The sequence below is a fragment of the Sesamum indicum genome, linkage group LG3 (genome assembly GCF_026168435.1).
Source record: "Sesamum indicum cultivar Baizhima isolate 11 linkage group LG3, ASM2616843v1, whole genome shotgun sequence".
Taxonomy (NCBI): domain Eukaryota; kingdom Viridiplantae; phylum Streptophyta; class Magnoliopsida; order Lamiales; family Pedaliaceae; genus Sesamum; species Sesamum indicum.
In genome coordinates this window covers 26,209,309-26,233,065 of record NC_142659.1, presented here as the reverse complement: position 1 = coordinate 26,233,065, position 23,757 = coordinate 26,209,309, and the positions used below count along the sequence as shown (strand labels likewise).

General features: G+C 29.8%; 2 protein-coding genes across 2 annotated transcripts; one reads left to right on the top strand and one right to left on the bottom strand.

Moving 5' to 3' along the window:
• Nucleotides 1-2,391: 2,391 nt before the first annotated feature.
• LOC105159014 (arogenate dehydratase/prephenate dehydratase 1, chloroplastic-like) lies at nt 2,392-12,279 on the top strand. Its single transcript, XM_011075945.3, has 10 exons — nt 2,392-2,641; nt 3,057-3,149; nt 3,493-3,693; nt 7,995-8,075; nt 8,179-8,274; nt 9,177-9,254; nt 9,345-9,434; nt 10,116-10,183; nt 11,220-11,301; nt 12,005-12,279. The coding sequence occupies exons 1-10, from the start codon at nt 2,444-2,446 to the stop codon at nt 12,059-12,061; spliced, it is 1,044 nt and encodes a 347-aa protein (XP_011074247.1). The 5' UTR covers nt 2,392-2,443; the 3' UTR covers nt 12,062-12,279.
• A 1,227-nt stretch (nt 12,280-13,506) lies between these two features.
• LOC105158825 (aldehyde dehydrogenase family 2 member C4) lies at nt 13,507-22,491 on the bottom strand. The gene is made up of 9 exons (XM_011075707.3): nt 22,332-22,491; nt 20,595-20,737; nt 17,202-17,585; nt 16,935-17,024; nt 16,081-16,254; nt 15,842-15,979; nt 14,931-15,068; nt 14,762-14,823; nt 13,507-13,975 (listed from the first exon to the last, which is right to left on the bottom strand). Exons 1-9 carry the CDS (start codon nt 22,438-22,440, stop codon nt 13,702-13,704), a joined length of 1,512 nt encoding a protein of 503 aa, XP_011074009.2. The 5' UTR covers nt 22,441-22,491; the 3' UTR covers nt 13,507-13,701.
• Between the last annotated feature and the right edge of the window lie 1,266 nt (nt 22,492-23,757).

Below are 23,757 nucleotides of genomic sequence, written 5' to 3'. Positions count from 1 at the left end.
TGAATATAATCTGAATTATTATAATTTTTTTATTTAAAACAAACAAATAGAATAAAAAGTATAGGAGTAAGTGAGAAGGGCGTTTTAGTCTTATCAATACCAAATTATTTTATCAGGAGTACTTTTGCTACCTTTCATACTTTAGGGGTATAAATAAGATAAAATGCACAGTTCATCAAAGTACAGTTAAAAACAATGTACCTAAAAATATAAACACGATGAGTATTTCTATGACCACACACAGTACTGTTTTCTTGGAAAGCTTATGCGTCCTCAGAGTTTTTAAAGATTGATCACAAAAATGTGCCTATATTGGAGAAATTAGGATCCTTGTCAAAGATATTAGCAAAAGGGATTTTCTTATTGTTTTCATGGAAAAAAAAAAAATAGGTACGTATTGATCATATAAACTGCAGTTAAAAGAGCATTTGTCAAAAATTTCAGGCATATCAGCATGAAATAACAAATTAAGTTAAAAAATGCAGCGGTGTTTGCGTTCACTGAGTCGTTTTGTTCTGGTGTATATGGACAATAGATTTACTAATTTATTAAATTCGGACCTTTAATTTCTTTTAACATTTAATAGTTGAACTGAATTGATCAGATCTGACAGTTCTTGTACAGTAAAAAATGATCCAACATTTATTAGAAACAAGAAATAATATATAATATGAAGAGCATGACAATTATTTAATAAAAAATGCCATTAAGTGAATTTAACAAAGATGGGCAAATGAGGAATGTTTAAGAAATCCTTCTACCCATTTTTAGAATAGGGATAATCTCACTTTTGGTACTCTAATTATATCCCTATTTCACTTTTGGTACCTTTAGCTTCCCAAGTCATCAGACTCAGCATCTAACGTTTGTATTTTTCATCACTATTGTTACCCTTTGCTAGTTTCACTGTTAAAACTAATCGCCAACCCTATTTTAGAGGAAAAAATAGGCAAATTGTTTTTCAATAAAATGCCATATTCAGTAGCCATAGATATCAATACACAAAAGAGCATTGAGTGAGTTTAACTCAGAAAAACTTATAAAACAGCGGAATGAGGAGAAATTGGAAACATGTCCACTTGTAGGATCAAAAATATAATTTATCCTTTTTTTGATTGTATTGGCTAACGGAGAGCAGCTGCCGTTATCAATTGGACGAAAATCCCTCAATGGTCCTTAAATTGAAAAAAAAACCATAAATGGACTCAGTGTGTGAATTGGTTTGAGTGTAAGATCAAAATTGGATGGGTCCACTTATGAGATCAAAAATATAATTTACCCCACAAAAGAGCATTGAGTGAGTTTAACTCAAGAAAATTTATAAAAAAGCGGAATGAGGAGAAATCAATTTACATTTCATCAATACTTTAACAAAATATTGGTATAAAAAATAATAGTTATTTTTCTGATACATAAATAAGTATATAATCATTCTTTCTATTTAAGTGCTAATTTTATTTGATATTTTTTCTATATTTTCAAATAGAAAAATGAAGTTTACTTAACGAATAAAAAAATAACCCAAATTTATTTTGTTTTTGGTCAAAAACTTTTTTTTATCCTTAATTATGTTTCAACAAAATCAACATAAAATTGAAAAGAGCCTATTTCATTTTAATTAATTATTTTTGTATAAATTCTAAATTCGTCTAGTATCTTATAAAACTTTAACTTCTGATTAAAATTCAAAACAAAAAAATAAAAGTAAAGAAAATTTTGTTTCAGTAATAAAATTGTGGTCTCATAATAAAAATATGGGATAAGTATATTCACACCCCTGATCTATGCTCTGTTTACATAAATCATTCCTGTCTTTTGGATAATTACACATACACCCATCAGAAACATTAAAATGATTTACACGGATCTCCCCATACTCGAATTGAGAAAGATGAAAACTAATTTCTCCTCATTTCTTTCATTTTTTGCCATGCATGGTTCAATCCTCTCAAGTTTCTCTTCTGTATTGATGTTTACAGCTGCCAAACATGGCCTTTTATTGACAAAATCCAGCCAATTTTTTCCTCTAAAATGGGGTTGAACGTTAGTTTTGACGGTAAAACTAACGGAGGGTAGCAATGGTGATGAAAAATGCAGACGTTAGGTACTAAGACCGATGACTTGAGAATCGGGGTGCCCAAAATGAATTAGGGGTGTAGTTAGGGTATTAAAATAAAGAATAAGTATGCCAAAATTACGAAATTAAAAATATATCTAGGCCCCATTAATTTTATATAAGAAAAGACTTTATCCACATAATATATATATAAAATAAAATAAAAAATACAACAGAAATAATTACAAGACAAAATTAAATGGAATCCGGGCAATGGCTACCTCATTTAAAAGGTGTAGGCGTTTAACTACTGTATTAGTTTGTGTATATATACATATATATGATGATGATGAAATAATCAGCGAGCATCCATATAATCTCTTTCTAATGTCGTTATTTCCGATGTTGCTACTTCCAGGAACTTCTCCCAAACTTCATGCAGTAAAAAGCAAGTTGTTTTCCTGCAGGAAACAATTTAGGAAATCCAGCTCTGCTACTGTCATGGTTTTAAAGCATTTCCAAATGAATTCCGACAAAATTTCAGTTGATTCTTCTACTGCTTCAGTGCTTCGGGTTGCATATCAGGTTACCCCCCCTCCCCCTCTCTCTCTTACAAGTATTTTACCGGAGAAAATAGCATTTTTCGACCCATATTTTAGGGGTCAGTATACTTTTGGTCGCATTAGTTTTTATGAATGGTTGTGTAAGTTACAAAAAAATTCTTAGTTTTAGTCATCTCAACAGATTCCGTTAGTATTTTGTGCAACGGCCACGTGTTGAATTAGCACGTGCCTTTTCCCGTCTGAATACTAAAGAAATCTGGCTTAGTAAGAATTTTTGTAATTTATAAATCAATCAATGAGAATTCCATAACTAATGGAACAAAACATACTGGTCCTAAGATATAGGACGAAAAATACAGTTTCTATTTGCATGTATCATGGGTGTAGGGTGGAGATTCTGAGCAAACAATCGTTTTTGTTGATGGAATGATGATCAGGGTGTTCCAGGTGCGCATAGTGAGGCTGCTGCGCTGAAAGCTTACCCCCACTCTAACACAGTACCATTCGATAAGTTTGAGGATGCCATCAAAGTAATCCCCAAACCCTACCTTTTCTCTCTCTCTCTCTCTCTCTTCGGTTTGTTGCTCAATTCACAGCAGGTATTTTGAGGGAAAAAGTAATGTGCTGCACCTGACTTTCTCCCTCAAAATACAAATGAAATTTGATAAAACGGGTAAAAGTGAGAATTTTTACAAATTACGACACTATTGATGAGATTTCTGTAACTAACGAAATGAAGAGTTTATTGACCTAAAGATACGAGATTTCAAATTTAATATCTCTGTAAAATAATTATAGACAAGAAAAAGAAAAGTGTGGAAATGACTCGTCTTTTTTGGTTTGTTGAGAAAACACGTACTACGTGCGGTGCAGGCAGCAGAAATAGGTTTGGTGGATGAAGCAGTAATCCCAATAGAGAACACAATAGGGGGTAGCATACACTGCAATTACGATCTGCTGCTACGACATAGGGTTCACATAGTTGGAGAGACTCATCTAATTGTCAATCACTGCCTTCTTGCTTTGCCTGATGTTCCAATCCACCAACTCAACTCCGTTTTCAGCCATCCTCAGGTCTCTCTCTCTCTCTCTCTCTCTATATATATATATCTAAATAGTGTTTGGACTGGTTCTGATATCATATTAAACAACTAAATTGAGTTAAATTCATTTCGATCCCCTGTGATATAAAAAATTATAAAAAAGCCAGCTATGAAAATTTAAATATAAAAAATTACCCTTATGTTATGAACAATGACTCACATAGCTCCCTACTCAATCTGGTCTTAATTTTTTTAGGACAATGACTAAAATGCCCCTCCACATATATGAGGAAAAATTTTATACTTATATAGTATATTATATAAATTTTAATTAAAATACACCTATAATATATCAATAATATATAAAATTAAAATTTTTATATGGAAAAAATTATTTTTTGGTCCGTGTAATATATCCAATATTAATTTTAATTCGATAATTATGCCTATTTTTTATGCATTAAGTTTTAAAATTAATTAAATTTAGTCCTTTGGTGGACCGAATTTTTTCATTTTTACCGAAAAATAACATGACATGTTAATTAAATAGTTCTTGGTGTCCTTCGTGGCTTTAGAAAATGAGTTAGTTTACACGTTGGATACAATTATATTAAATGTATTAATATAATTTATAAAAATAAAAATATTATTTTAAAAAAATAATAATCACCCTACCTCGATCGCCTCCCCCTTTCCCCGCAGAAAGGGGAATGACTACGCTACCACCCCCTGCCTATATTTGGTTTTGTGATTTGCACACCTTCACTACGTGTGCAATTGGAATTTAGTTTTTTTTATTACTTTTTTTAATTATGTTTTATTCTTCTCTGTTTTTCTTGTTTTTGTCGCTCCTTTTCTCTCTCTCTTCTTTCTTGTTTGTCTGAAGCTTTCTTCTCTCTTTCCTTTTCTTCTTCTCTTTTTTCTTCTCTTTCTTCTTCTTTCACCACAAATATAAACGTCAATAAAATCATTTTCAACGTACCAATTTAATATAAACAAATCTATTCAACATCAAACCTACACTACTTATTTTACACTATTTTATATTATATCAAAACACAAATCCAAACAGACCATCTATCTCAAAATACATATTTACTTATCTTTATTTTTCTCTCTCTATCTCCAAAACATTCAAAATATTAATCCAAACATAATACCGGTCTCCCAGACCATTAATTGCTGGATTATTTTTTTTCCAATTAAATTATTTAAAAATTAAAGCTGCTGGAGAGGAGAACTGCTTAATATTAATAAATTAAAAAATTACAAAATTAAAATCATTATGGACCAAAAATGCCACCTATCATAATTAACAAAGCACGAAAAATGCATTTTTCCTTATATAATATAAAATGTTACTTAATTATTAAAGTAATAATAGTTTTCTGATAACATTTAATTATGTAATTTATGACATACATACAAAAATAAATAAATAATACATAGCGTGAGTTTAATTTGAAATGGATAGATTCTTAGCTACGTACATAGGCTATTAGCTATTGAAATACGCATAAGGACATCATTATGTACCGAATGAAGGAGTCGCAATCCACAGTACAGAACCAATCGGGCGGCGTCGAATTTTCCTGAACGTAAGAGGCTTACTAGGAATAAAGAGGTCTGAGGGGCATTTAATTTTAGACACTTCTGGATTAATTAATTGTATATATTAGCGTGTGGGGTAAGCTAATTTTTGGTGCAATGGATACCACGAAAAGAAAAAAGAAGTTTGATAAGGAAGATAAGGTGAATGGGAGTGTGGGGGTGGGGGTGGGGGTGGGGGTGGGGGAATTAGTATTTTTCATTTCGTATAAGGTTTATTTTATTATTTACGGGATTCTCAGTTTTGATTTTGCATAAATTTAAAGTGGTATCGGTTTTGATACTCTGTCAGTCTTCCGTTCAGTTATTTAATGGATGGCTTTGTGTCCAAATACACACTATAAGAAAATGGCTCAATAGCTATGAAAAAAAAAATAATAAAATTTCGAGATAATTAGCAAGTAAAATTCTCATAGTTAATCTATCTTATTTGATACAAGAAATTTAATCGCTGACAATTTAGCAATGAATTCTTTAAAATATATATTTAGAAATATAGATCAGCAACGAGAATTTTACTTAAAAATATTAGGGTAAAATACACTTTGCCTTCCGAATTATTTGTTATGTAACAATTACCCCCTAAAGTAACAGATGTAACACTTAACCCCCACAATTAAACTTTTAGATAATACTGCCCTTATAATATATATGTGTATATATATTTAGTTCAACAAATTTCTTATTTTTAGTAATTTTGTATTGTAAATTTACTTAAAATTTTCTTAATTGAAAAAAATAACTTTTGTTTATAATAAAGAAAAATGTAATTAGTAAGTTAAATAGTTCAAATTTTGTTTTTCTTTATAGACTCAAAGTTAACTAATATATCAGTACAATAAATACATAAAAATTTTCATGAAAAGATTTTATTAATTTAGAGAATGAATTAAGTAATTAACTATTTGTTTTTTAGATAAAAATGAATAATTAAATATCGGTTTCTTAACATATTTTCTCTAAAAAAATATGATAAAATATATTTATTTATTTTTTCTAGAAATATTTAACTTTTGGATAAGTATATATATATATTTGTCTATTTTTTTTAAGAAGCATATATGAGTTGTTGGTTATTTTATATTTATTGTGTATCTATACTATATATATATATATATTAATTTTTATACTCCACTTTTAATGTAAATTCTTCACTTATTAAAAAAAATTGATTAAAAAATAAGTGAGTGATGATTTAATGTGCAAAATACTAAAATATATTGAAAATAACATAATTGTTCAAGGCATGAGGGATATTTTTATCGAACCAAGGGGGTAAGTTTTATGGGGGATAATGTTATATGACGAATAGTTCAGGGGGCTAAGTGTATTTTACCCTTAATATTATTTTGGTACATGAGTAATTACAAATAACTCAATTCGTATGCGAGTTTCACCACTAAAATCACTTTGGTACACAAGTAATTAATATAAAAACTTAATAGTACCTTTCACCATTAATATCACTTTAGTACCCAATTCGTATTATTTATTTATTTATTTTTTCTATTTTTTTTAATATAATGGACATTTTATCCCTATATATTAAAATAAAAAATAATAAATATCACAAAGAAAAATTTACATAAATTTCTATTGATATATTTTGTCTTATTTGAACCAATTGACTTTCATTTTCATATTTTGTTATCAAAATTTTATACTTTCTAAATTATTATCTCTCAATATATAGAAAAACTCATTATTTAATAACTTATGTTAATAATAAAGTCCTAATGAACCAAAATTTCACCATCAAAGATATTAAAGTCCTCATTTAATCAAGAAGTGTCAATTTTAGATTATAAAGTTTCAAAATTTAGAATACCAATTCAACTTCTCTATGGTTGCAATATATTTCGAATTTTACTTTTAATATAATTAATTACTAAATAATGGGTTATCTTATAAATATTGATAAATAAAGTGAGTAAAAAAATAAATTGGCGATATATAGAAAATAAAAGTAAGAAAATATACTGATTAAATTTTATTCATTTTTTTGTATGTTTATTACTTGTATTTATTTTTAAGGGTAAAATGATCATTATATAAAAATAAAAAATAAAAAACATCAATTCTATATCAAAGTGATATCGAAACTCAAGTACTAATTAAGTTATTCTTAATTACTCCTGTACCAAAATGCTATTAATATCAAAACTCGGGTACTAATTGAGTTATTTGTAATTACTTAGGTACCAAAGTGACATTAATGATAAAACTTGGGTGCCAAAATGAATTTACTCCTTTTGGTACCTAATGTTCCTACCTCATCAATTTTGATCACTAAATTTTTTAAAATTATCAAAATTAGTCCTAACTGTAGAAGAAATTTTTTGGTCAACAAAATGGGGTAGTTGTGGTTCCAAATTATATCATTCGGTCGGGGTCTGGGGGTGGGTTTTTATTTTGTGGACTCGATCGGATCTGAGTTGTGCCTTGAGTCTTGTCCAAGACTCGCCTAAGCCCGCCCCAAATTCAATTTATAAATATATTTAAAAAATAAATTGTATTTAATACTTATATTTACAGAATAAGATATATTTTAATTATAAGGTATTTCAAATATCGAGTCGGAACGAGTTTTGAATCTGCAAAAGTAGCGCAGAGCGGATCTCAAGTCTATACCATCCGAAAAATCCGTCTCAATTGTCATTCCTACATATACTTATTCTACAAATTGAAAAATAAGTAAAGTAAGCATGGTGTGGTTGATTTCAGGCACTTGTTCAATGTGAAATGTCAGTGACCAAGTTGGGGGTAACTGCAATTCCTGTTGATAATACTGCTCTTGCAGCTCAGGTAATATGATAAATCTTTGACCAACCTCAATATGTGTAATTATTGGTTCTTGAATGTTAATCAGAAATATTTAAAATATGTATAATTTCTTGTTTGCAAATAGATTGTGGCCAGCCATGGTGTTCGAGAAAATGGAGCCATTGCAAGTGCCCGTGCTGCAGAAATCTACGGCCTCCACATACTGGCTACAAATTTTCAGGTGATTAATTATGCCTTGTTTGGTTTTATTTTGGGTAAGTTGCACTTTTCATCCCTGTATTTTGATCAAAATCTATTTTGGCCCCTAGATTTTTTGAGGCATGATTTGGTCCCTAATATTTTACGAATTGTTATGATTTTGGTTTGACTATTAAAATTGGGTTTAAGGATGTTAAGTTAGGAGGGAACTGGATGGACCAAAATCGTAATAATTTGTGAAGATTAGGACCAGGATCATGCTTCGAAAAGTTTTGAGACCAAAATTGATTTTCACCAAAGTATAGGGACCAAAACTGTAATTTCCCCATTTATCTCCATTTTTGAATTTTCAGTTTTTCAATTCTCACTAATGATCCCACAAACTACAAATTTCATCAAATTTTATTAATATTTTTCCAAAAAAAAGCACGTATTAAGCAAATTTCGTCCCAAATTTGATTGCAAAGCCACCTACCAAACAAATTTATGATGACACTTAAGGCATAAGATGATTGTAATTCTACCCAAATTACTTGCACGAGTCGTCGCAAGTTTGCAACAGAGGTAGCTCGCCACAAAGTTTGTTGTAAGTATGCAACGGAAGTTGTTTGTCACAAATTAGCGACAGTTTTTGCGACAATTTTTCCTGCCCCAGATTTTCCAAATGACTTTTGCGATAAATCTAACATAGCTAGCTTTCTCCCCATTTTTTGCAACAGACGCTTCATTCGTCTCAAATAACCATCGCGGCTCAACTCTAAATTACATAAATTTCTGATTCTTTCCATCTGTGTGTTCAATGAGGGAATAAGTTTTTTTTCTTGAATTAATGCCATATTCACACAATCACACCACAATTCTTGCGTCATTGGTATAATTGTACGCCATGATTTACTTCTAATTAATCATCTGAGTCGTAAACAGGATCACTCTCACAATGTCACCCGTTTTCTCAGACTTGCGAGAAAACCAATCGTCGCAACAAACAAAACAGGTTATAAGGTACGGAAATTGATATATTATGATCTTGGACTGTATTTTTCTTATGTATTTCTTTTCTTATTAGTTTTTATAATTGAACTTCCATTGTAGACCAGCATAGTCTTCAGTCTAAGAGGAGGGCCTGGAGAACTACACAAGGCACTATCAGTGTTTGCATCCAGCGGCATTAATTTGTCCAAGGTAATTTCTTTTCCTTTGCAGTTCCATCATATTTGCATGGATTTTTCCATATTTATTAGAATATAAAGATAATATTAGTCACTACGAAAAAACAAACTGTTTGGGACGAACATTTGAGGAAAATCCGTTCAAATTTTGATTTGCGACAACTTTTGTAACAACTATAAACTTCGTTGCAAAATTTTGGAAACCCAAAATTCCTGCGGTTCAGAACTAAAAAATCCGTCACAAAATCATGTGAAGAAATTAAATAACAATTGCTAAATTGTTACTAATATATATATATATATATATATATATTAAGTGATAATAGTTTTATTAGTAATAAAAAGTGTGTATAAAATTAAAAAAATAATTAATTAGTGACACAATTTAAAGTATTGCAAATATAGTGATAAAATTGTATTTGTTATTACTGTTTTGTTATTATATATATGCCACTAATTGCTAAATACTATGATCAATTTGTAAGGTATCTTTTTTTAACATTTATTGATGGTGACAATTTCCATGCAAATAGAAACTCATTACAATGACAAAATAATATTTTTTGCCACTAAATATATATTCTTAATGATAATTTTAGTATCATTAATTAATTTTTCATGTCTACATATTAGTCCCATTTTATGTGGTGATATATCTTTTTCTTTGTGTTTTGGTTTAAAAATGAAACTGCAGATTGAGAGCAGACCAGAGGGAAAGCATGCAGCTCGGGTTGTGAATGGTTCTAAAAATGGAAATACCATGTGAGTTTTACTTTATTTATTTAATTAGAAAGATTTATGCCAAGGAATCATGGTAGGGGTAAATTGGGTATGGTTAGATCCGAATTAATTATATAACAAGTACGATATATCTGTCATATATATGATTGGTACAGTTAAAAAAATGATCAATCACATGATAAATACATCACACTTGCTGTGAGATTAGTTTGATTCGGCTAGACCAAATTTTGATAAAGTTACTTACTTCAAGAAAATGTCATCCCCAAATTATTTTTGAGGTAAAAACAGCAAAATTTCTAAGAATAACACTTTTAATCCTAAACAATATTACTTATTTGATTTCAATTTCTAAACAATCACCATTTGCACTTTTAGTCCCTAAACATGTATTTTTTTTTCTTTTACTATTTTGATCATTTCTGTCGTTAAAAAAAAAAATAGAAAAACTCACATGTTGCACACTTGACATTGAAAGAAGCCTTGGAAACAATTATTTTCATCTGATTCAAAAGTCAATTTCACGAAAAATGAGCAAGATCATAAAAAAGACTCAATCTAGGAATCATGTAAGGACTGAAATCAAATAAATTATAAGACTTAAGGACTAAAAATATCGTTATTCTTTGTGAAATTAGTCCTATATATTAAGGGAGTGGCGACATGATCCTATAATTATGAAGGTGGCAATTTAAGTCCGTTATTATTTCAATTTGTAACAATTGCAGTCCTTCCGAATGAAATTGTACCTTCATTTTACCGGAAAAATTGGGGTCATTGTGAGAAAAATTCGTTAACCATGTTTGCACGGCTGCTCACATACTATTTCCCCGCTGAACTTAATAAAACTATCAATTTTCACAAAATACCCAATTATTCCAGACAAATTCAGGTACAATTTTCTGAAAGAACTGCAATTATCATAAATGAAACTGACAATGAACCAAAATTGTCACTTCCATAATTACAGGACCACGAAGGCCACTCCCCGACATACACGACTAATTTTGCAATTTTATCATACTTTTTGTGTTAATTTGATTTCTGTCTACTGCAGGTGCTTCAATTATTTATTTTTCATCGACTTTGAAGCTTCAGTGGAGGAGCCTAGAGCCCAGTATGCTCTAGCACATCTCCAGGTAAAAGCTTTTTCCTTTTTTTTTTCTCTTATTCCGACGATGTATATGATGCCGTCCAACATCAATGTTAGAAACACATGTTAATTTTTGTTTGTGTGTGTTATAGTAACTTATGTTTTTTTTTATAAATAATTTTGCAGTTTTATTCTATGATCAATATTTGTATTTTTGTTCACTTATTAGACGTCCACGGTACATTAGGTTAGGAAAGCAGAATCTTATTTTTCATCCCATAATTAAGATTTACATGACGATAATTTAAGAAAATGAGAAGATTAAAAGAAAATCATTACAACTTAGATCATTCAACGAAAAATGAAAGTTTTCAACGTAAACTACAAAATAGAACCACATTTATGTCTTTCATCGAACTTTATATCAAAATTATTTGTTATTTCATTAATAAATTGATAGGGGTCATATATTATCCGATCTAAACGTAGACGACTTTATTTGAAAAAAAAAAAAAAAAGACACACAAGGTGACTTTATTTTTGCTTTAATTATCATAATTTTTTCTCCTAGCTAGTGTGTGTGGGTGTGTGTGTGTGTGTGTGAGAGAGAGAGAGAGAGAGAGAGAGAGAGAGAGAGAGAGAGAGAGAGAGAGAGAGAGAGAGAGAGAGAGAGAGAGAGAGAGAGAGAGATGGATGGATATTACATATGATGAGATTTTGGAATTACGAGTGTGGTATTTGATGGTCAGGAATTGGCGAGGTCTGTTCGGATTCTTGGCTGCTATCCTATGGACACTGCTCTCTAGAGGAACATCCCCAGGCTTGCCTTACTTATTCTTCTTTCATTTATATATCTGGAAATGAGAAAATTTTTATTTAGTTTTTTAAATTTGTCTGTTATTAATTTTAATTCTTTAAATTTATTTATTTTAGTTTTCGTTTAGATAACTTTTAAAATTATTTAATTTTAGTTATTTAACTCAATTTTAAATAATTTTATTCCTACACAGCTTTTTAAGAGCAATTTTAGTCCATATATATTCATTCATTTTGCACTTCGTAGCTAATGCTCGCCTAAAATTATATACTAGTGATCGTTCTTAATACAATTGCTAAAACTGTTTTAAATAAGCGTTTCTAAATAAGATTGATCGTTCTTAATATCATTGCGAAAATAGTTTTAAATACGCATTCCTAAATAAGATTGACTCCTAAAACAGTTACAGGAGACTGTTCTAAACTAAAATTTGACCTTGTCTAATATTGTTGCAAAGATTGACAAACAAAACATTCCAATGACCATTCCTAATATATCACCAATACAAATAAATACAATTCCAAAATTTAGGCATGAGTATTACAAAGACCGTTCCAAAAGTAACTTGAAATAAATAATATAACTGTTCTGAATGTCATCCAATCCGTTCCAATTAGAAAAATGAATTTTTTTTACACAAATTCAACATCAGAAATGACCACCAACAATGTGTTACAATAACCATGCCGAATTGGAATGGTCCTTTATTAACTATTCCTAAATATTTGTAACGCCATCTATAAGGATGGAAGGTGAACCATTCCAAAATTCGGTTCTTTTAACTCCGTCAATTCCATACCATTCCAATGGAAAAAAAAATATCCCTAATCCGTCCCAAATTTCACTTTATTTTGTAGTGTAATTTCGCATTTATAAAAGGAGTCTAAGTGTAGTTAATACTTGTATTAATTATATATAAATAACAATTTATGATTATATATATAAATTAATATTTTATTCCTAAATTAACCAAAAAATTTAATTAAGGCGCGTGTATCACAACCACTCTTGTAAGGAGGTAATTTGCTTTATTTTGAAAAATAAATGAAGGTAATTTGATGTTTTTTGTTGTCATCCGAACTATGACTTATTTTACATTTTAGCATCTAAACTTTATTTTATATCAATTTACCATCTCAACTTTACGAAATTTTGCACTTTGTCATTTATAACTGTTTTTCAATCAAATCTTAATTTTGTCAAAAAAAAAAAAACAATCACATGCAGTGTACATGTTACATTTAAGGATTATGTGATTTAATCTTTTTTTACATATGCACAGCCTACTGTACATATATAGCTGCTACGATTGGCGTAGGGACCGGACACAATGGTCATTTTAGACAACTTACCGTAATCACATAACTCTATACAAAAATGGCTTGCAACAATTCAGTTTCAAAGACACCTTAACACCACGTCAATGCAAGATCATAAATAACATCTAAATAGTTCATTAAAATAAGATGAAGAACTTACACAAAAACATCACTCACAAATCCAACTTCTTACAACACTCCCGACAGACAATTCTCCACACATTTATAACTAACCTGAACTCACACGAAAACACAATAAAAGTTCACTTTTCAATACAAACTCAAAAGAAAAGAACATAGACTTGAATGATCAAAGCCATGGAGAGTTGGAAATGGGAGTAGCAACAGATTTGATTTGCAGATACTTGTGAAGGGCTTCGATTCCCATGTCCTTTCCAAACCCGCTCATTTTGTAACCCCCGACAGGCAAATCGTTGTCAAACGCAAAGTAGCAATTTATCCAAACTGCACCAGCCCGCAGCGATCTCGCAACTGTGTTTGCTATGTTGAGGTCATTAGTCATAATCCCTGCTGCTAATCCGTATTTTGTGCCATTAGCTCTCTTGATCGCCTCTTCCACAGTCCTGCATTGATTTTTGTTTTTTACTGTTATAGTGTGAAATCGGTAGATTTAAGGAGTTTCGATCACAGTTAATCAACATCTGTCATGGGTTTTTGGTTATCGTCAAAATGTTTGGCATATTTAATTTTTAGCTAGTGTTTTAGCCTTGTGTGCTAAAATAATAGTTAATAGCCGTTGTGTAGTCACGGCAAAAGTATTCGCTATAATTTTTATTTTTGATCATAATATAACTACAACAAAAAGTTAAATTTCTTCTGATGGTTTTATCTAAACATAATGATAGCACGTGGATTTGAGATTTTTTTTTTTGCACACTTTTTTGTCAAAATAATTATGTAATTTCACAATGTTTGCAGGCATTTTAGTATATAAAAATCAAGGATAATGACATTTACAGTCGCTGGTCTACGATTTATTTATACAAATTATATATATATTTTTTGTAAAAACAAAAACCACTCTTGCAATAAAAAAATAGGAGTAGTAGCTTGTATAATGATATTGGCGTTTTTTAGGAATGTACGTGTAATTTTACAAAAAGCAAGAGTGGTTTGTGAAAATGATGTTGACATTTCTGATGGATGTATATGTAATTTCTCAAAAGATAGAAGTGATTTGTGTAAATAAGACAAGATCAAGGGTGTAGATGCAATTACCTCTAAAAATTAATATATGATAATAGTAACTCCAAGCGACTATATTTTATGTCTATTGTTTGGTTCAAAGAATCATCTTAAATTTCATGTGGGATCGAACCAGACACAAAAAAATATTATGACACGCTTACCTGAATTTCATGATTGACATAACAGGTCCAAATATTTCTTCCTTAGCAATGGTCATATCGTCCTGCCCAAAAAAAAAAAAAAAGAACAGATGATATTAAAACCTCGGACCATGGGATTAAGCGAGGTTTACACATAAAATCCGTAAATATAAGTTGTTTGAGAGCTTACAGTAACATCAGTAAATATCGTGGGCTCAATATAGTACCCCTTTCCAGGAAGAGGCTTACCACCAACTAACAATGTTGCTCCTTCCTTCTTTCCACGCTCGATATACGAAAGAACTTTCTCGTATTGTTTCTTGTCGACCTGATCGAATCAAACACATAGTATTCATAAAGAAAGAACCACAATCTCTGGAAAACATAGTATGCTTATGAGAACCGAAAATGTGAAAAGATAAAGCATTGCTACAAAAGATCTGATTTTTTGTCGTAGTTAATTACTATGGACAAAAATAAAAAATGATGATGATTGGTGAATAAATAATTAACCATGATTGCCCACCGATTAGTTATTCAGATGTTTGAACAGGTGCGCTTATAAATGCTTTTGTTATAACTAAGAGTATAATAAATGCTTATTAACTGCGGCCAAAACTTTACATCAATTTCTGTGGTTGATATAGTAGTATTCATTTGGAAAAATTTGCATTTTATGTCCCACTTGTTAGCCCCTTAATTTGCAACTTTGGTCCCATTGATTTTGAACTCAAAACATCGCATCCTATAACTAAAAAAAAATATAAGTTTAGCCCTAAGATCTTTCTTCCGTTAAATTTCTGTCGGAAACAAGCTTCTTTAAGTCTTGAGGGAAATTGAGGTTGTTCCCTTAAAAAAATTAACGGAATTAAAACTTGAAACTAAAATTATATATTCATTGGAGTTGTGGGATCCAATGTGATAATAAGTTCAATAATAATTGAATCAAAATCGCAAACTGACTAACTTGTGGGACATAAAATGCAATTTTTTCATTTTGATCGGTATGATTCTTAAAATATACTCGCTTGCAATGCATGGAATTATCATTTTTTTTTAATAGTGCAAAAAGCTACACCAGTCGAGGAGAGGGAGTCGTACTTGTGGGCCCTGATTAACATTTGGATCAAAAGGGTCGCCTACAACCCATGCTTTCACCTCTTCCAACAATCTCGTGATGAACTTGTCGTATATCCCTTCCTGAACAAAAGTACGAGTACCCGCTACACATATTTGGCCCTGAAAACATTTTTGCAAGTAACAAATGTAATAAATCAAACTATACATGTACTACTTTGTAATTAATTCAAACAAATTGGGAAGAAATATTGTAAATATGCCTGGTTGAAGAAACATCCAACGAGAGCAAGAGGAGCAACTCTATCAACATCTGCATCGTCGAACACTATGAAGGGGGACTTGCCTCCCAGTTCAAGTGACACAGCTTTCAAGTTGCTTGTCGCTGCGGCTTGCATTATACGGTGTCCTGTCTCTGTAGACCCTGTAAAACTTACCTGAAAGTGTGAAAGAAAATTTTAGTACTAGTTCTACCTTAATTGCTCAGAAATCAATTTCCTTCCTAAAATTAATTAAGAGGGAAATCACATTTGTCGTTTCATAGTACTTGCGGGCTTGAAAATAGTCTTATAACTTGAGAAAATTCTCACTTTCAATCCTCCTACCAACTTCCGTTGAGAAATTGACAGAAGAAAAAACCACGAGTAACTCACATGGTCTTTCCTCTATTTGACTTGCAAGTAATTTTTTTCCCTTTTCTAACGGAAGTCGGCATGAGAACTGAAAATGATAGTTTTTGCAAGTTATGAGACTATTTTCGAGAATTCCATCCATAAGCAACGAGGCTGAAAATATACTGGGCCCAAATTACTGGATGAAAGATGCAATTTTCGCCTTAATTAAGATAAGAGAATGTGTCCTTAGAAACAAAAGTCTCTCTAGTATATATATATAAGGGATAATTACATTTACACTCCCTGACCTATAGTCTATTTATACGAACCATCCATACCTTTTGAAAAATTACACATACAACCCCTCAAGACGTCAATAACATTATACAAGCTACTTTTGCTTTTCGACTATCATGAGTGATAAATCAAGCGTATAAATATAATTATCCCGTATAATAACTATGTTAAAATCAAAGGAGTTATTAATATTGAAGAAAAATCACCATGTCAATGTCCATGTGAGAGCTAATGGCAGCACCAGCAGTGGATCCATAGCCTGTCACCACATTGATCACCCCATCGGGCACACCAGCCTGCAGGTTTTTAGAGCACAAATTAGTATCATATGTAAGAAATATAATTTCATCGATCATACATACGTATATTTGTCATCAGTAAGAGATGATAGATGAGTAATCCGAATGTTATGAAGATGCATGGAGTAATCTCTCGGTCATGGCTGTAAATCAATACGAGTAAGTCGAGCATACCTGCTTAGCCAAATGAGCACAGTAAAGCGCAGAAAGAGGAGTTTGTTCAGCAGGCTTGACGACCATGGTGCAACCGGCAGCCAGTGCTGGGCCGACTTTCAAGACAAACATTTGAATGGGGAAATTCCAGGGAATTATGTGTCCGACCACGCCAATAGGCTCAACCAGCGTATAACCTTGTAACTCGCGCGACATTTTTAGCGTGGTTCCATGAATTTTGTCGGCCGCGCCCGCGTAGTAACGTATCAGTTCTGCTCCGTCGTGGATTTGCTTGGCCTTCCCCAAACTGTACAGATTTGCTGCATCGAGTGCGTCCAATGCTGCTAGTTCTTCAACGTTTTCGTCCATTAGGTCTGCCAACTTCAGCATTATTCTTCGCCGTTCCTGATAAAAAAGAATATGACTAGTAATTTTAATTAATCGCATTCTCGTTTAGTAGAAACACTAATAGCCAAGAAGTTTCTCTAACACCACGGTCGGAAATTATTTTTTGAACTGGTACCGTCAAATCTGAATCAAGCATTTGGCAAATATATTGATTCGACCATACCTGATCCGAACTAAAATTTTCCCACTAACACAAGATAAAAAAACATAGCCGCGTGATCTCTCTCACTACCTCTTGAGTCAGGGAGTGGCCTTGCATTTTTCGGAAGTTGTGGAGTCTTGCAACCCTTTCTTTTTTGAAGGAAATTTTTTGCTTGTTATTATGTTGTATTAAATTTATTTTTAGTCCCGTAACTGAACTTATTTGGTATTTTTATCTTTTAACTCTTTAAGGTAGCATTTTGCTCTTATATCTTTTTAATTTCGTGATTTTAGTCTTTTTGTTTGTCGGAGCTCACCTCCACCAACAAGAAGGGTGTACTCCGGTGAAAAACGAACTGATGAAATAACAAAAATTAAATAGATGCATGACCAATATAGTACTCTAAAAAGTTAAAGAACACGGATACTGACAGAAATGGGCCTCGAAGAAGAAAAGCCCCAATTTAAATTGATACATGAGAGACGCGCGTATTTTTCCGGCAAAAAAAAAAGATTAAAATCACGAAAATTGAAAAAATACAAGACCATGTGGTTGTGATTTTTGGGTTAAAGGATAGAAAATGAATTTTATGGGCACACACTCACCAGGTGAAATTAATTCTAAAAAGAGAATTTTTTTAGAGAGAGCGGGTTGTGTGTAATCAAATTAATAATAGTTGCTTTTTGTAAAAAATAATATTTTGGATATTTATAGTAGTGTTGGAAATTATGTAGTGTGTATGTATTTATTGTATGGCTTATATACAAAATTACATTTTTGTCCTTATAAATAAATGTGTAATACCAACATATATATTAGATAAATTGTGTATTAATCACGAGTTCATTTTTATTTATATTTTGAATTTGAATTATTATTTTGTTTGAGAATATTGTAATAAACTTTGACAACAAACTATAACAAATAAAATTTATTTACTTAAATAAATTAGAGAAACTTTATTATTATATAAATAACAAATAGCTTTTAAATTATAATTTTGTATATGAGATAAATTTTAACCAAATTATTTTTTGAGATTGAATGATTTTTTTGTAATAGAAATTAGTGAAATTTTGTTATATGTAAATAAATCAATAATTTTTAAATTGTAATTTGTATCTGATATGAATTTTAACCTCTTTTATTTTTTAAAATTTAAATAATTATTTAATCTGAAAATATTTTAATAAACTTTGACAAAAAAATATACTAAATAAAATTTAATATCTTCGAATTAAAAAATTAAAGAAAGTTTATGTTATGACAATTTTTGTCTTATGTTTTTTGACAGGATTAGTGGTGTTGATTGCTAAAGATGTGGAATAAAAAATGTATTTAATGTATTTTGTCCTAAATTTATTAGTTACAAATAATAATCTTAATTTTAATAAATTAATGATTTAATTATTATTCATAACAAGCAAGAATTAAATTACTAATACAAATTCCAAGCCGTCCTTTCTCCTTTTTTTTTATTTATTTAATTACTTCTTCAATAATATAAATAGATATTAAATGAGAATTAGTTAACTACCGATGATAATACTTAAGGCTGAGGTCCCATAAACAGATATTTACGTTACTTTATGTGATTATATCATTAATTTATTATTTTTATTATATTAATATATTGCTCAATTTATTAAAATATTAATATAATTATATAATTATTTGCTTTTATTAAAAAAAAAAAGAACCGGCCAATTATTGAACTAATATAAAATTACGGATTAGCCTTCGACCAAATTAATAAATTGTATTACTTTAATTGTTTATTTACAAGCCAAATTAAAAATTAGACACTAATCAAATTATTTAACAATCTTAATCAAATTAAATAGATTTCTAGATGCCGACCATTTGTAGTTTAATCCAACAATCTATATTAATAGTATTAATCTCTGAACAAATGCATCCCATATAGGCTATATCTGTAAAGTCAATCATGTGATTAATTATTATGATAATTAGAATTCCATTCGTTACGTAATTAATTATTTTTTTAATATTATACACTAATTATATTACAAATTTAATATACATATATTTATTAATTAACACTAGAACTAGAACAAATATGACTATTTTATTATGATTAAAAATAAATAATTATAATAAATATTAATTGATAACGGTTGTACAATAATTATTAGTTTTTTTTTTAATTTTTAGGAGAGGCAAAATATTAGTTATAGTTAAAAAATTTAATGAGAAATATTTTCTTCATTGCTAAAGTTATTTGTAAATTTTGATTAACTGGAAAATTTGCGCCCTTTTTTTTTAGTGGTAATTGAACTTAGTCTCGAGCTGTATCAAAATAAAGTTTAGGAATAATTGCACTGTCCCTATTGAGTTTTTGGTGTAATTAGACGTAGACTTCCTCTAATCTTTAAAATTATATTTAGTACCCGTGATATTTGTTTTTGTTTAACAAATAAACCTCTCTGTTAGTCAAAATTCGATTAATTTGTTGATATTAGCAAAAAACTTGAATGAAATTCTGTATTTACTCCCATTGATTTAGTACTCATCTATTGCAAGTCAAACAAATATTTTCTGACCAAATTATCCTTATAGATCTCATAAGATAATGCACATGAGGAGGTATATCTTCGCTCTTGTAAGGTATTTTGGTTAGAAAAAGTTTATTTAGCTTGTGATAAGTGGAATAACAAGTCAATCGGGAGAAATATAAATTTCTCTACGTTTTTACTAATATCAACAATTTCGATGAATTTTAACTAATAGATATATTTATTTGTTAAACAAAAACAAACATAAAAGTACTGAATATAATTTTCGAAATCATCCACATATACCTACATCAAACCTCATATATTGAATTGTGTTAAAATACTTACACATCCAGGCAGTCGAGGCCAGGGGCCATGGTCGAAGGCCTGACGAGCAGCTTTGACAGCTAAATCGACATCCTCTTTGTCCGCTTCAGACACATTTGCAATCACTTCCTCAGTTCTTGGATCTATGTTCTCAAACGTCTTTCCTGTTAATTTGTTAAACATTTTTGCATCAATTTTATTGCAGATCATATACTATATATAAACCCAAAAAAAAGATTGATAAATACATATATTGTCTTCTTATCTATAGTATATATAAAAATGTCTGTTTGGGAAAAAACGATCCTACCCTTAAGTATTCTTTTTAATAATTAAAATTAGTTGTAAAAGAATGAAGTCTATGAAAAACGAAAAAAAGACAATTTAGTATTCTAATACCTCTAAAATCAGATAATGGTAAATATATCTAAGTAGTTGAGAGAAATTACAATTACTAAGTATATAAATTCATACTTTTTACTAAAAAATTAGTACAATATTTAATTATGAAATTTAATATTACAAAATCATCATTTGAAAAAGTTTAGAAATATAAATAAATTTATGAACTTAATATTTTTTGTAGTTGATAAGTGATATATTGGTTCTCTAAATATACATTTTTACACATGCAACACACAAGATATGTTATAGTTGTAAGAAAAGTACGAATTAAACTTGAAAAATGTGGAATTATATACACCTTATAATTATATAATTATTGAAATAAAAAAGATATTTTTGTGGGTAACATCGTATTGACCACATCATTGATTGAACTTATAATTGCCGTCCGAGTTGGAAAACAACTAATCCCAAAAGTCAAAACTGTATATATTTAGAATATCTCAATCACGTTCTTACAAAAACTGTTTCAATGGTTTAAATTTGAAATTCTTGAAGGTTTTGATGAACTCAAATTCTATGTGTGTACGAACGTGAAGATGACTGCATCTATAGAAAAAAATAAAATCTCGATCAGATCCATTTTAACATGGAATATATATATATATATATATATATGTTGTGTTAAAATTTGGTAAATATGTAATACATTATAGCTGGCCTTGTAATTTTGTCTTTGAAAAAACAAAACAAAAAGAAGAATCATGAGCTAGTTTTTAAAAGTTAGCGAAATGTAATTTTAGTCCTGCAGCACAAGAGGGTGGAATTATTGGTTATACACAAATTGATTGTCGGAATTTAGTTCTATAACTGTAAAAATTTTGATAATTGTAATTTTTTTTTCAAAAATTTAGTTGAAAAATTTAATGTGACTCGCACATGACCCAATTAATTTACAATATTAGTTCTATAAATTAATTTTTACAGTATAAAAAATATCACCCTCTTAAATTATAAGACAAAACCGTGTAGTTTTTTTTTCTAAAAATTGTAATGATTGGAAGGTGATAGTTTAGTGAGGAAAGGACAAAAGAAAAACAAAATATCTTAAAAGTGACCCCAATTTGAGCAGTAAAATCATATATATGAAATATCTTAGTGTTTTCTTCAGTAAAAGCTAAGATCTAAACATAAAGAAAATGTCGAAGAGATGAGAATTGGTGGAGAAAGCCGTCTCGTTTTTGTATTTAGGATGATTAGAAGTTCAATCTTACGTTTTCCGTTCCGTCTCAAAATTCAAAAACCCTTTTATCTTAAAATATTTAACTTAATTCTTTGAAGAAGGAAGAAAATTGTAATTTTTGCATGTCACAGAAATTAAAGGAGAGAAGGAAGAAAGTAGAGAGAGAGAACCTGATATGGAGTCAACGAACTCTCCGTTAATAAACAGCTTCGTGAACTTTATTTCAGGAATACTGATCGTCGCCTTCTCCACATTCCCGTTCCTAATCTCCCCTCCCATCTCTCTCTGTCTCTCTCTTCTCTCTCTCTCTTTAGAATGTTCAATGAAGCAATTACTCAGCGAAGGTTATATATTGTTAGGCTTAAATATATTTTTAATTCTGTAATTTTGATATTTTTATTCTTTATTTTATAAAGTTGCAAAATAGTTTTGTAACTTTTGATATTTCGCAATTTTGGTCATTTCGATTATGCGTTTTTTAAAAGTTGTTGGAATAAATTATGTGCCCTTCATGATTTTGGTATTTTTATCCTTTATCTTTTTGGGATTTGTAAAAGAGTCTTTTAATTTTTTGATATTTCGCAATTTTGGTCCTTCCGATACCAGATTTGCATAAGTTGTCAGAATAAATCATATGCGCCACGTCATTCTCTTTTAATTTTTCATCTATTTTGGCAAATGTGAACTAATTAGAACAAAAATCCAATTTAAATGAACCGTACATGATTTATTCCAGAGATTTTTGCAAAATTCGGCATTGAAAAGACTAATATTACAAAATATTAAAGAGTTATAGGACTATTTTGCAATTCTAAAAAAATAAAAAAAAAATGCTAAAGTGCCAAAATTACAGGATTGAAAATATATTTAAGCCTATATTGCCAATTGTTAATCGATCTTGTTTCTTTTTGTTCAGATCGATTTTTTTTTTGTTGCAATTCATGTTGCACCTTCTATTCCATTTCAGTCATATATATATATATATATATATATATATATAGGGTGAATAGCAATTTACCCCCCTATGATATTGAAAATGAGCACATTACCTCCCTATGAAAAAAACATAGCAATTTATCCCCTTGTACTTTTTAAAATGAAGTAATTTACCTCTTTATATAGGGAGGTAAATTGCTTCATTTTAAAAATTATAGGGGGTAAATTGTTGTATTTTAAAAAATACAGGGAGATTAATCGCTATTTATTTTTTTCATAAGAGGGTAATTTGTTATTGCAATATCACAAGGGGGTTGCTTGCATTTTTTTCTATATATATATGACCAGTGTATAAAAATGATATAATTAATTTTAGTTAAAAAAAAAATTTATATACGTGATGTGTATATAATTGAATAGATGATGCATGGAACATGAATTACAATAACAAATATGATGCATGTAACATGAATTATAATAAACAATTCAATCCAATTTTTGATAATTTGAATTGAGTGAGATGTTTGAATCAGACAACGAGTGGGAAAATTATATTACACATGATATCTCATATTTCCAGGATTCACTTTACTTTCTATCTTATTTTAATTGGGTTTTTGCTTTTGAGTTTTGACTTTTGATGTTGATGATTACTTGGGC

Bases quoted from the DNA above. Each gene is read 5' to 3' on its own strand.
- LOC105159014 (XM_011075945.3), top strand. From the start codon at position 2,444: ATGTCGTTATTTCCGATGTTGCTACTTCCAGGAACTTCTCCCAAACTT. The intron at 2,642-3,056 runs GTTACCCCCCCT...AATGATGATCAG, and splicing joins TGCTTCGGGTTGCATATCAG to GGTGTTCCAGGTGCGCATAG. The intron at 3,150-3,492 runs GTAATCCCCAAA...CGTGCGGTGCAG, and splicing joins AGTTTGAGGATGCCATCAAA to GCAGCAGAAATAGGTTTGGT.
- LOC105158825 (XM_011075707.3), bottom strand. From the start codon at position 22,440: ATGGGAGGGGAGATTAGGAACGGGAATGTGGAGAAGGCGACGATCAGT. The intron at 15,069-15,841 runs GTACGACTCCCT...TGATTCGATCAG, and splicing joins ATGTTAATCAGGGCCCACAA to GTCGACAAGAAACAATACGA. The intron at 13,976-14,761 runs GTAAGCGTGTCA...AAATCAATGCAG, and splicing joins ATGTCAATCATGAAATTCAG to GACTGTGGAAGAGGCGATCA.